Below are 13771 nucleotides of genomic sequence, written 5' to 3'. Positions count from 1 at the left end.
ACTCTTAAATAATTCCTTTTTAATGCTTACAGAGGAGGTGCTGCACTTTGTTTGAATGCCCAGGGTCGGAGAAATGGAGAAGCACTGGTCAGGTTTGTCAGTGAAGAGCACAGAGACCTTGCACTGCAGAGGCACAAACACCACATGGGAAATAGGTACATTGAGGTATGTCTCTGCAATGGAAATCCCTTCCCATCCTGATGAGTAGCCAGGGGCCATGTGGTGGTGCATTCCAAAAATTTGATTATTTCCTTATCTTTGCTTTAGGTTTACAAAGCAACGGGTGAAGATTTCCTTAAAATTGCAGGTGGTAAGTTACTTCCCTGTGATCTGGTTATAGTGGTATGGAGAGACTTTGAATAGTTGGAATTTTTAAAAAACTGTCTTAAATTGCTGAATTTCCCCCTTTTGATGTTTTTTTTTTATTTCATATATAATTTCTCAAGGGGATGCTATTTTTAAAGAACAATATTTTATTTTTTTAATTACATATATAATATTTTGAAATCCATACCTTCTATCTTAGAATCAATCCTAAGTATTAATTCTAAGGCAGAAGGGCATTAAGGGCTAGACCATTGGGGTTAAGTGACTTGTCCAGGATTATACAGTTAGGTGCTGTCTGAGGCTAGATTTGAACCCAGGACCTTCCATCTCCAGGCTTGGTTTTCTCTATACTGAACCATCCAGCTGCCCCAGAAATAACATTTTTTTAAACCCTTATCTTCCATCTTTGAATCAATTCTAAGTATTCATTCTAAGGCAGAAGAATATTAAGGGCTAGACATTTGAGGTTAAGTGACTTGCCTAGGATCACCCCGCAGGGAAATGTCTAGGGTCAGATTTGAACCTACAACCTTCCATCTCCAGGTCTAGCTATCTTATCCACTGAGCCATGTAGCTACCCCTCATATTATCTTTCAATTATAACTGAGATGCAGCTGGTGGCACAGTGCTGAGTGATAAGTTTGGAGTCAAGAAGACTCTAGTTCAAATTAGCCTAGGATACTTACTGTATCCTAGGCTATTTATGTATGTATTATGTATCCTAGGCTAATTATGTATGTATTATGTATGTATGTATGTATTATGTATGTATGCTCGAGGACAAGCCATTTAACCTTTGTTTCTCTCAGTTTCCTCAACTGTAAAATGGTGACAATAATAGCACCTAACTCCTAGAGTTATTGTGAGGATCAAGTGAGATCATATTTATTTAAAACCAAAAAAAAGCTCTTCCAACAATTCCTGACACATAGGAGATGCTGCAGAAATGCATATTTTCTACTGAATCAGATATAGTATTTGGAGAAGAGGGAAGAAGCCACTAGTACTACTGGTTATAAACAGATATCCCAAAGATCAATTTATATAAGGTCTGTGAAGTACAAAACTTGAAACACATAAAGGCCAGAAAGGAAGGAAACGAGCATTTATTATGTGCTTTCTGTGTGCTAGGTACTGTGCAAAGCATTTTACAATTAACTCATTTGATCCTCACAATAACCCTGCGAGGTAGACGATCCACATTTTGCAATTGAGAGAACTGAGGCAGGCAGAGGTATTAAGTGACTTGCCCAGGGTTACATAGTAATTGACACCAGATTTGAATTTAGATCTTTTTGACTCCAGATGCAGTTTTCTATCCTCTGTGCCTATAAATAGTAGGTAGCTGCCTGTAAATAGTAGGTAGTATAATTATCACTACAAAAGTGGCCTAATCTTTTATTTTTATTGGATTAAAAAATGGTCTCAGCCTACAAAAGGGAAAGTTGCCAACTCTTTAGTCCTGTGACTCTTGGGACAAAGGAATAAAGAATGACCTTCTGATGAAGTGGAATTAGAGGTTAATTTGCAAATTCCCCTTACAAGGATTAAAAGGAAAGCTTAGAGTGAAACAAATGATCATCAGCTCATAGATCTGAAGCTGGAAAGGGACCCCAGACGCCAAATGAAAGAGGAGAGATCACGAAGCAACACGAGGATCTATAATTGTTCCAATATGCTTTTATTTAAAGCCAATGTTTTGTGTCTTAGAATCAATACTGTGCTCCAAGGCAAAAGAACAGTAAGGGCTATAGGAAATTAATTGACTTGCTCAATGTGAGATAGCCAGGAAATATTTGAGACCAGATTTTTAATCCAGGATTTTTCATCTCCAGCCCTCTTTCTCTATCCCCTGAGCCACCTAGCTGGTCCCACTCCAGTCTACTAATTTAATATCATCACTTCATTTAAATGATCTAAATCACTTCCTGGGGGACAGCATATTTATGGAAGAAATGTGTCTTTTCTAGTATTTCTTGGTGAACAAGAAGGACGTGTTAAAGTCTAAAAAGTATAGGAAAAGTGTAACCTTTTACTCTTATCAGTAATATAAAGTTTTAAAACCTGAAACTCACTATGATGATTGAAAAATTCTGAGTTTTGCTCTTGTTCTTCCATGATTTCTGACTTTTTTTTTTTGAATGCTGAGAAAACTTGAAGAATTGGGTTTTATGTCCTTCTTGGCCTGAGTTGACATTCCTATGAATGTTGACTGTAAGAGCCTCTATGGCAAAGAGCTCTGAAACAAATGCAAAAGGTTTCTGATCTCTTTTAGATCTCTAGTGGAGATGTTTCAAAAGAGGACCCTCCAATATCTTCATCATTGACCTCCCTTGTCTCTTTCAGAGAGATTCCTGTGGGCTAGAATTGGTACCTGTAGCTTGATGTGTTATAAAGGAAAGAATTTCCATATTTCCCCATGGGAGAAGGATAGGATGGGAATAGGATTATTATTTTACACTGCTTTTGAGATACAGAACCATGATCTTATCCATTGGCTTCCAGACTATAAACTTCACCCTCTAGGTAAATGGCAAAGATAGCCTATTCTCATACTGGTACCTTTAATCCATGCTGAGACTTCTTGGTATGATGCTCATCTCCTGAAAGGATGTGTTCTTTGGAACCTTAGTTCCTTGGGTCTTAGTCATCCCCACTTCAAAATGAGGGGGTTGAACTAAGTGGCTTTTGAGGGACCTTCCAGCTCTAGATCTGGATTAGAACTGATTAAGAGCTGAACCTAATAGGCATTTCCCCCAAAGAAGAAAGTCAAAGGGGAAATGTAACTTGCTATTGTATATTTTCCTGAAAGTGATTTTTCTGAGTTGGAAGATTATATTGGTGAATAAATAAAACCTGCCAAGAAAGCAAGAATAGGAAAAGTTTTGTTGTTGTTTTGTTTTGCTTTTAAGAGGAAACAGAAAATTAAAATCTTGGGATATTTTCTATAGAAAATCCCACAAAAAACTAGGAAGTAACTAGGGATATGAGATGTTTCCTGAAATGTTTCCATTTTCAGCTCTGTAAATTTGATGACCCTTTCCCTCTCTGTGCCTTGATTCTCTAGGTACTTCCAATGAAGTAGCCCAGTTTCTGTCCAAAGAAAATCAGGTCATTGTCAGAATGAGAGGACTCCCTTTCACTGCCACAGCAGAAGAAGTATTGGCTTTCTTTGGACAGCATTGCCCTATCACAGGGGGGAAGGAAGGCATCCTTTTTGTCACATATCCTGATGGGAGGCCAACCGGGGATGCTTTTGTCCTATTTGCTTGTGAGGAATATGCACAGAATGCGCTGAGGAAGCACAAAGATTTGCTGGGTAAAAGATACATTGAACTCTTTAGGAGCACTGCAGCTGAGGTTCAGCAGGTGAGTGACAAAAGTATGAATTGCTTTGAGTTAAATGCTTCTTGGGGTATAAGATGGGAATGGTCACTCTCCCAAAGTCCACTGAAACCCAAAGGATAAGCCTTTTCATTTAGAGAATTCAACTTAAACATATACAGGTGCCTACTCTGAGCAAGGCATTGTTCTAGGCTCTAAGGCTCCAGAGTTCTTTTTTAAATGACAAATCTTGCTCTCATGGAACTTATATCTGATTGGGGAGAAAGGACATATATATAATCAGACTATATACACTGCAAAGATTTTCTATATTCACTTTCTTAAAACTTAAAGCTGGCCTCTACATCATTTTGTGCAACTGTGATCCTCAACTGGAAATTTATCCAACGTGATGGAAGCCTTCCTTTGGGTCTTTTTAATATTTTGTGGATTCTAGAACAGTACTCATTCTGTCATCTCTTAATCCTATTGCACATAGTGATGATATTCATGAATTTACATCTAATCCTACTTAAATGGGTCTGTGATCTATGTGATGGAGGCACTTCCAGTGGTATAGATAGCAACTCTTATCTTTCATAGAACAATATGGCAAGAGTGCTGGGGGCCTTCTTCTAGAATTTTTAACAGTACCTGAGTATCACCTGAATTCTGGCTGGTGGTTGTATCTTGCTCTTGCTATGTGCCTGGCCCACTTCCTCTTCTGGTCCCCTATCTCTTAGATATTATCTTTTACTCCACTAGAACACGTCTTTGTTGGTATGCCCCACCACATCATGTGAATTATCTAGCAATGTTTATAATGTAGCATCACTGACTTTTCCTCTCAACAAGAATTCTTGAAATATGTTTGTTATTTTTTTTGAAGTAATTTTTCCTTTACGGCAGAAACAATGGCTTCATTGCACTTTTTATTTTTAGCACTTAATAAACTATATGGCTCATAGTGATGTAAGAAAAAATTTTGCAATGGGATGGCTCATTACAATTCCCTTACTCTCCTAACCCATTAAGATCTTACTATGCATGAATTTTTCCTTTTTCTGTTTTATTGTAATTTATCTTGTGATGAGAGACTTTAGTAATTTTGTTGGTTCTGATAATTCTTTGTGCCATGGAAAATGGCTGAGGAAATGGACATCTTGAATTATAAATAATCCCAGTGAAGCAAAGTAATTGGAGACATTTATTCTAATATCTTAGATTACAAACACTCTAGATTGTTCATCTTCCTGTCCCAAACATGTAAATGACAGATCATTATTTTGTCCCTAAAGTAAATGTCATAGGTCTTGGGAATAAAAATAAAGGGATAATAATGTAAAATAATATAGGATAGTGTTCTTTAGACCTTAAAATTCAGTGTTAATAGCAGGTATTAATATTCTAGTTGACACCAGGATTTTGGGATATATTGCCATATAATGTGTAACTTGAAAATAAACTCATTTCCTGAAAGCCATATAAAATTGGCCTTACTATGAAATTACTGGAATGCTACAGTGCCTTAGTGTATTGGAGGTTTTCATTGAACTTTTGTAGGAAATGACAGTTCCTGATATCAGACTATGCTACTATATTCTTTCCTTTTGAGACTCTTCATTGGCATCTAATTCTCTTACCTTCCCCAATGCCCTACCACCAAGTTGCATAGCCTGTGATATTTGCCCTCAGCTAAGACTGACAAGTTATGGTAGCATCAATGGATTTAATTGTTTATGTGCCATCTTATCACTTTCATGTTTCCAACAAAATCAGATATTGCTTCTTCATTTCAGCTAGCTAACCATGTAATTCTAGCCTTGTTTATGTGTTTGTTTTAAGAGAGCTCAAGGTAGATTAGAAATTAAGAAAATTTAGGAAAAATTTTAGGAAATTTCTCTTAGGAAATCCTCTTAGGAAAGAAATTTACACATTGTGTCCCAGGGCTGCAGACACTGTAATCTGTATTGTTCCTGGGTGAAATTGTGATTTCCTTATCTAAGAATCAGATAAGTATATGGTAACCCAAAACTACCTTATAGATTATCGTGTTACAGACCATTAAGTATTACTTGAGTACAGTGGCAGTAGTCCATGCTGTATGCTCTCTGAAAAAGTGGTTCCCAGTCTTTTTGAACATGAAAACCTCTTTTTAAACAGAAAAATCATGGACCCTCTCATTTCTTCCCAACAACCCCTCCCCCCTTAGAAATAGTTCCATTAGTATCTGTAAGAAATTTTTTTTTTTCCTAAATCTTAGACTTCAGTGATCTAGGAAATATTTCCTGATGAGCAAACTACCTCCACCCATGCAGATTAGCAAACACTATAATTTGTGGTCTTAAAGGGGAAGATACAAGAATTTATTTAGGCTCTACTGTGAGTCAAGTACTGTGTCCAAAGATTTTACGTATATTATCTCATTTGATCCTTACAACTCTAGGAGGCAAGTGATGATATTTTGTAGCTGAGGAAACTAAAATGTATCATTATCACTATTTTACCATTGAGGCAAACAGATGTTAAATAGCTTGCCTAGGGTCATCTAGCTTCCTGACTCCAAGGCCATCACTTTATCTACAGAGTAACTGTGGCTTGCCCAGAATCACTCGCTGTATATCAGAGGTGGGACAGGAAGTAGAAAGGTCTTCTTGACTCTGAGGCCAACTTTTATGCCATTGTTGGCACTCCTGATGGAAAAAAATATATGGTGACAAAAAGTTATGAAGTGATATTTTATCCATCACAATATCAACTTCTTTGAAAATATTAAGTTAAGCTAATATATTAAGAAAACATTTTTTTCTTTATCTCCCAAAAAGTATCTTTACTTATATGATGGTTGATAAGCATATTATATATTAATTTAGACTCTTTGTAGTGACTTGATGATTCCCAGAGGTTGAGAACCATTATAATGTAGCATAAGATTAAATGTAGTCATGTCTTCTCTCCAATTCCTCAACTCACTGTGCAAGACTAAACAAAGATGGTATTTGTTACTCCTATGCATGGAAACTATGGGAAACGGTTTTGTGATGGGAGGGGGGATCCCATCCTGGCCCCTGACTTCAAATGGAATGCTTTCTCCATTTTGTATTTCATTCCTTTGAGTATCTGTAAAGCATAATGGCCATAGTGCTGGCTTAGTCAGGAGATATGGGATGAATATTGCCTCACTCTCTTAGCAGTGGTGTGATTTAGCTAGGTCATTTAACCTGTCTGAAGGGTGTTTCCTCATCTATATAATTGGCATGATGATACTTGTATTACCAGCCTCAGGAGGTTGTTATGAGGAAAGCACTTTTCTTTTTTTAAAAGGACTTACTTTTATTCTGAATTTAAGTAGTACCAAAAAAACCAACTTCTGTACATAAAGTATACTGTTAGCCACATACCTTCGCTATTGTCCTTATCTGTTCCTTCTGGTCTTCTTTCCTCTAGTTCCTTGTGTGTGTGTGTTTTAAATGCTTTAATGACCCTCATTCTCCTCCCTTCCTCCCTCCCTCCCTCCCTTCCTTCCTCCCTTTCTTCCTCCCTTTCTTCCTTCCTTTCTTCCTTCCTTCCTTCCTCCCTTCCTCCCTCCCTTCCTCCCTTCCTTCCTTCCTTCCTCCCTCCCTCCCTCCCTCCCTCCCTCCCTCCCTCCCTCCCTCCCTCCCTCCCTTCCTTCCTTCCTTCCTTCCTTCCTTCCTTCCTTCCTTCCTTCCTTCCTTCCTTCCTTCCTTCCTTCCTTCCTTCCTTCCTCTCTCCCTCCCTCCATTCCCTTTCATTTTCTTCCTTTCTCTCTCTTTTTAATAGGGAGCACCTCCGTGGGTCCTTTTTCTTTCTCAGTGTTCTTTTAACTTTAGTTAATGACATAACATTTTTTCTTGTGATTAGCTTAGATTTCTTTCTTTGAGGACTGCCTGTTCATATCCTTTGACTACTTTATCAATTGGTAAATGGAAGTATTTTGTAGACCCTGAAGTGCTGTGTTTGTTTACCTAATGTTTCTTTACCTAAATGTTGGATTAGTTTTTCATATGCTCTATTGTCCTGTCAATATGGTTTTATTTCTTCCTTTTTATTCACTAATGAGCACTTTTGGCCAAGTCCTTTCTTATTTCAACATCATAGCTGATTCACTTATCCTCCCTTTTTTTCTATCCTAGATTTGTATAATTATCTTCCTCCCTCTCTTGGTTCCCCTAGCAATTTCTGAGGTTCTATTGTCATCATTATGTTTAGGAGGCAATCTGACAGGTTGCGTAAGGGTGGGGCAATATGGATGGGAAGTTCTTTGGCCCCTTTTCTCCTATGAGTCAGAAACACAACTACCTCTGTTGCACTTGGAATTTAAGGAGTAAGAGACTGCTAGACTTACAGTCTGTATTAGTGATTAGCTATGACTGTCATAGTAGTTGCCATTATCTTGGCCCCCTGGGGCATGAAACTTGAGGGGAAAGAGTCAGAGGTCTTTTCCTAAGGGTGAAATAGTTTTGTCTGAATAAGCAGACAAATCCTTAGTAAATTACATACAGGAATACTTGGGTTCACTGGCCTCAGATACTTCTTAGCAGTGTGACCTTAGGCAGGTCACTTAACCCCAATTGCCCAGCCCTTGCTACTCATTTGCTTTGGAACTGATATTAAGAAAGAAAATAAGGGTTTTAAAAAGTATGTGAAGTGGTTTTCCTTATGATGTTACCATTAGTTTCCCATTGGAATCTCAACTGTCCTAATGGATCTAAATTGGATAGAAATTAGATTCCTTTTGTTCTACCATCTTAAATCTACCTTGAAAAAAGTCCTTTACATTCCTTTCTCCCCCCCCCCAAAACCCTTACCTTCCATCTTTTAATTAATACCATGTATTGGTTCCAAGACAGAAGAGTGGTAAGGGCTATGTAATGGTGGTTAAGTGACTTGCCCAGGATCACCCAACTCTGAGGCTAGATTTGAACCCAGAACCTCCCATCTCTAGGCCTGACTCTGAATCCACTGAGCCACCCAGCTGTCCCCCCTTTCTTCTTAATGACTTGAATACATGGATTTAATTTGATCCTGGTGCTAATTTTCCAGTTGCTATCAAATGTTAGTTTTGAATAGAATTTCCTCCACTCTTTCTATTTCTAAGATATGAGGCATCTCACTTTTATTAGGTTAGATTCCTTGTTTAGTCATAGGACTGGATAGAATAGAAGAAAACTTTAAAAACTTCAATGTATTCTGTGGGAGTAAGGCTAATTGTATTATGAAGTTGCTGCTTTATTTTGAGTTTGTAGAAAATTTTCCTTAGTACACTGTCTTAGATGCTATAATTTCTAATGTTTTGATATAAAATTAAATTTGTAGATAGATATATAATTCAATAAGCATTTATTATATGGTTACAATGTGCCGGGCACCATGCTGCAAGTTGTGGTTATAAAAATGAGTAAAACAATTCTGTCTTTAAAGTGCTTATTAAAAGTGAAGACATTATATGTATATTTATAAATGTAATTACCAAATATATAAAAAATAATTCAAGGAATTTTTTTATAATTAATTGTTAACATTCATTTTTTTAAATTTTGGATTTCCAAATTCTTTCCCTCACTCTCACTCCATTTAGAAAAAAAGCAATATGATATAAATTATATGTGTGAAGTTATGCAAAATATACTTCCACATTAGCCATCCGTCCCCAAAATAAACAGCAAGAAACATGAAAAAATATGCATCATTCTATACTTATTCAATTAGATCTCATTCACTGTTTCTTCCTATAGATTATGTTTTTCATTAATTTGACTCCATTCTCTACATATTTGAGAAATGAAGCTCCTATCAGAGAAACTTGCTGTCAACATTCACCCCCCCCCCATTTCCTATTTTCCTCCTAATTTCAGCTGTATTTTTGTTTGCAATTAAAATTATCTATTTTATATCCTGTAATCTTCATAGTCTTTTATTTAGTCAAAAACTTCCCTTATCTATAGATATGATAGATAAAATTTTGCATATTCCCTTAATTTGCTAGTGATGGTCACCTTTTTTGTTTGAATCTTGTGCCCATTTTAACCTTATCTTGCTATATTGTGAAATGTTGGTCTATGCCTAGTGTCTGCTAAATTGTTCTCCAGTTTTCCCAGCATTTTTTGTCAAATAGTGAGTCCAAGATAGTTTTGAGGTGAGAGAGCACTCATAGTGTAAGGTTAAAATTAAATATCCAAATATTCCAAGTATTATTTTTATAAGCTTTTTAATAATAACTAGAAATAAAGTGAAGTGAGAGAGAGTGAGAGTGTTCTTCCAGCTGCATTAGCAGGGAAAAAAGATCACTAGGGTGTGGTTACAGAAACTTTTAACAAGGAGGGATGTGAGGATGCAGAGGAAAGGAATTCTTGGAAATACTAAAAGAATTCTGGGAAACGTAGTCCTTGGGTATAAAATTCCAACTTCACAATAGCTGGGGATGGGGAAGGAAAAGCCTCAAATAGCATATGGTGCTTAATCTTAGTCTTGAAGGAAATTTCCTAAAGTGAGAAGGGAATTCATTTTAAGCCTGGGATATAGTCAAGGTAAAGGTATGGAAATAAGATGTAATGTGTGTATGTAAATATATGAAAGTCATAATATCTCATAGGCACATTAGAGAATGTCAATGAAAGAATTCTCTCCTAAGTAGACAGACCTAGAAAAGATACAACTTAAGTCAAAGTTCAATGGATTGTTCATGGAAATTCAAAAATACACATACTTGAAAAAGAAGTGGTCTATCATGATTGTTCCCAGTGAAAGTCTTTTTTCTCATGGAGATATTTGTTTTACTCATATGCAGGTGCTGAATCGGTTTTCCTCTACACCTCTCATTCCACTCCCAACTCCCCCTATCATTCCTGTACTACCTCAGCAATTTGTGACCCCTACCAATGTCAGAGACTGCATCCGTCTACGAGGGCTTCCTTATGCCGCCACTATTGAGGACATATTGGAATTTCTGGGAGAATTTTCCACAGCTATTCAAACCCATGGAGTTCATATGGTATTAAATCACCAGGTGAGTTGTTCATTAGAAAAAGTGTGACCTGAATATTTATTTATATTTATATAAAATGTAAATAGAAATAATCTTGGAGAAAAAGCATGTGCAATGGGCAATAGGAATTGTAAGAAAGGAAATCAGATCCAGCATGACCAAGGAGCAACCCAAGTGGGGAAGGGCAAGGAAGACCCAAGATTCCAGGAAAAAAACAGATGAGCTGTGAGGATTCAAAAACAGCTACTTCAATTCTTCTTGGGAGCCCTCCTGGAGTGGATGGTCTGAGAGGAAGCCTGTGAAACAGAGCTTCTCTGGACATTGATCACCTTCCAGTGAACCCCAGATTCCTCTGGTTCCTGCCAAAGATGATAAAAGTAGATTAGGACTTTTGGGAAAAGCCATCTACTAAAGAAGATCCTCTCTGTCCCCCAAAACTGTCCTTGAACTTCACTTTACAACTAGATTAGATCAGGAGGAAGGACAACCCCTACAACTGACTAAAAGAGAGTCAGGCAACAGCCTGAACCCTAGGATTTACAGGGGTGGTCAGTTGTAAGTCCATAGGGATTCCCATTTTCCACTTTCCTTATCCAACAACCCCATTCTCCCTGCCTTGTGTGTCCCCTAGAATGAAGATTTTTATATCAAGTCTGCTTCAATCATTGAAGGGGACTGAAGCATTGGGGGAAATATTACCTTTCTCCCCAAGAAGGAGAATCAGCTCCAACCCAAGCTGTAGAATGACTCAGGTGTAAAGGGAGAAAGAGAGAGTTGGAGGATTGAGAAATTCAGGGACAAGAGAATTACTCTGCTCTCCTACAACAGCCAAGATCTAAGGGGGGGCAGTGGGTTCATTCTATAGGACCTTCTGCTTCAGATTTTATCCTTCATAGTCAATCTAATCTCTGAGGAGACATATTCTGTCCTTCCAGAAGACAGTTTGTGCTACCTTCCCCAAAGGGGAGGATCTATCTCTTCCCTTTCTCTATTTCTCTAGCTCCTTAACACCTCTCTCTAGTTCCCCAGTGAGAATGTGAGGAACCCCATTCTACTCCTATGTTACAGAATTTTAAAACCAAAACAACTCTTTGCCTTCAAAAAGTTTACATTCTACTCAGCAGAAAGTGTGCATACTAATCCATATAATATATTTATCAATAAGCCCAGCATATACCTAAATAGAAAGTGATTGTTTTATTCTTCATATTTGTATCTCCAGTGCAGTATGATTGTTGACTGATTAATTTGGATATGAGGAAGGACCCTAACAACCTGAGGGATTAGGAAATGCTTTGTGTAGTAGGTGGCCTTTGAGTAGTTTTGAAGTTAGCTAGGGGCTCTAAGAGGCACAAGGAGGAACGACAGTGTATTTCAGGCATGAGAGCACAGTTTTATGCAAAAGCATGAATGTGCAAAGGAAATAGGCCATTATAACTGGAGGGCAGAATCAATGAATTAATTGTATTCTGGAGGTCCTGTGTTCAAATGTGGCCTCAGGTACTTCCTAACTTTGTAACCTGACCCCCATTTCTTAGCCCTTGCACTCCTTAACATCAATTCTAAAATAGGAGGTGAGTTTTTTTCAATTAATTGTATCAAGCTGCATGCAGGTCATCACAAATAAGGAAGGCTTTTATTGTGTCCTGAATGAGTCATACAGAATATGCTATACCGAAATGCCTAATGAAACAAAGGTCACCAGGAGGGGTTAAAAACTATTTGCTACTCACTGATTTTGATAGGGTCCTATTTTTTCAAAATTTTTATTTACTTCCTAAGTGAAATCTTTTCATGGCTTTAAATAATAAGTAAGCTCCCAGGTAAAGGCAATTCAGAATAAACCTGCTTCTGTATCAAACTGATAATAGAGAATGTTGACAAAATATGACCTTCTGCAAAAAAAAAGAATCTTAAAATTCTCTTAGATTTACAAATCCTTTGTGATAAAGAAAAAAGGTTCAAAAGAGGCTGGTTTAGTTAGTTTAGTTTTTCTAGATAAAAGTTGCCCCAGTGCAAAATCTCAAAAAAATACAGAGCAAAAAGATACATAATGATATATGGTGGTTTGTCAAGATAATCTTTTCTTTATAGTTTGGACTTTTTGACTACAGTGAAACTCATGATCTATGGCTGTAATATGTCATCATATAGTATTATGTCCCTATAAGATTTTCTGCTATGACCTGAGAAGCCTTCTCTCCCTTGACCTTCAATTATACCTGCCTTGTTAACTGCTTCTCATCCACTTTTTCCACGATTACTAAGTCATTGACTGAGAAAGCCAATTAATTATTATGATTGTATCTGGCAGCATGAATTTGTACCTGAATTTATTTGAGTCCTCTATATTTTTCCCCCATTCTTGGTATGGGGTGTTGTCTCATTCTTGACTGTGATATAGTCATTGGATCTCGACCTCTTACTTTCATCGTGTCTTCATTTATTCTTAACCTCATCCTCTTCTTTAACAGATCTCAACTACTCCATCAGTTGAAGACTTGAACACTCCCCCTTTCCTTCTTCATCTTCAGTGGCATCTTCTTTTCTACCCATTAACATACTTAGGTAGTTAGATAAAGCATTTGTTAGTGCTTAATAAGTGCCAAGCACTAGGGTGAGAAAAAAGAAAGAAAACTATTTCCATAGTTTACATTCTCATAGGAGAAGACACAAAGGATAAAGTGGAGCTGGAATGTGGGAAGAGGGAATTGGGTAGAAAGGAAAAAGTATACTCATTTGGAGGCTGACATCTAGTTTAGAGGTGGAGCATGCTCAAGAATAAGCCAGATGTAAGTTGCAAAGGTGTATTCTGTGCTTAAGTTAGGGGGGTGGGGTGGGGGTTGGTCTGTTTTTTTTTTTTTTAAGTTTTCTTTTTCACCTACTACTCCCTCAAGGTACTGCTTTTCATCCTTCCTTTCTCTGTCAAAATTTTTGGAACACATCTATGCTCTCTCTCTGCTTCCATTTCTCCCAGTCTTAAAGATGCCACAGAGTTGTCAAAGAGGGTTAACACTAATAAAAGGTCATTAAAACTCTTCCTTTGTACATTGGTAAGAGATTATTGTCCTCACAGGCAGTACTAGACTAAGCCCTGCCTCTATCACGTACTGG

The 13771-nt window shown here is 37.4% G+C and overlaps 1 protein-coding gene across 5 annotated transcripts in view; it reads left to right on the top strand.

Annotated features, from left to right (window-relative positions):
• The window catches only part of ESRP1 (epithelial splicing regulatory protein 1), a 101954-nt gene that overhangs the window by 37017 nt on the left and 51166 nt on the right, over window positions 1–13771 (top strand). For all 5 annotated transcript variants that reach the window (XM_001379464.5, XM_007488122.3, XM_007488123.3 and 2 more), the window contains exons 8-11: window positions 33–165; window positions 268–310; window positions 3395–3696; window positions 10460–10678. In XM_001379464.5, the coding sequence (XP_001379501.2) occupies window positions 33–165; window positions 268–310; window positions 3395–3696; window positions 10460–10678 (697 nt within the window). The remainder of the gene's footprint in view (window positions 1–32; window positions 166–267; window positions 311–3394; window positions 3697–10459; window positions 10679–13771) is intronic.

The sequence above is a fragment of the Monodelphis domestica genome, chromosome 3, assembly GCF_027887165.1.
Source record: "Monodelphis domestica isolate mMonDom1 chromosome 3, mMonDom1.pri, whole genome shotgun sequence".
NCBI classification, from domain to species: Eukaryota; Metazoa; Chordata; class Mammalia; order Didelphimorphia; family Didelphidae; genus Monodelphis; species Monodelphis domestica.
Note: the sequence above shows the minus strand (reverse complement) of the source record. Positions and strands in the feature narration are given on the sequence as shown.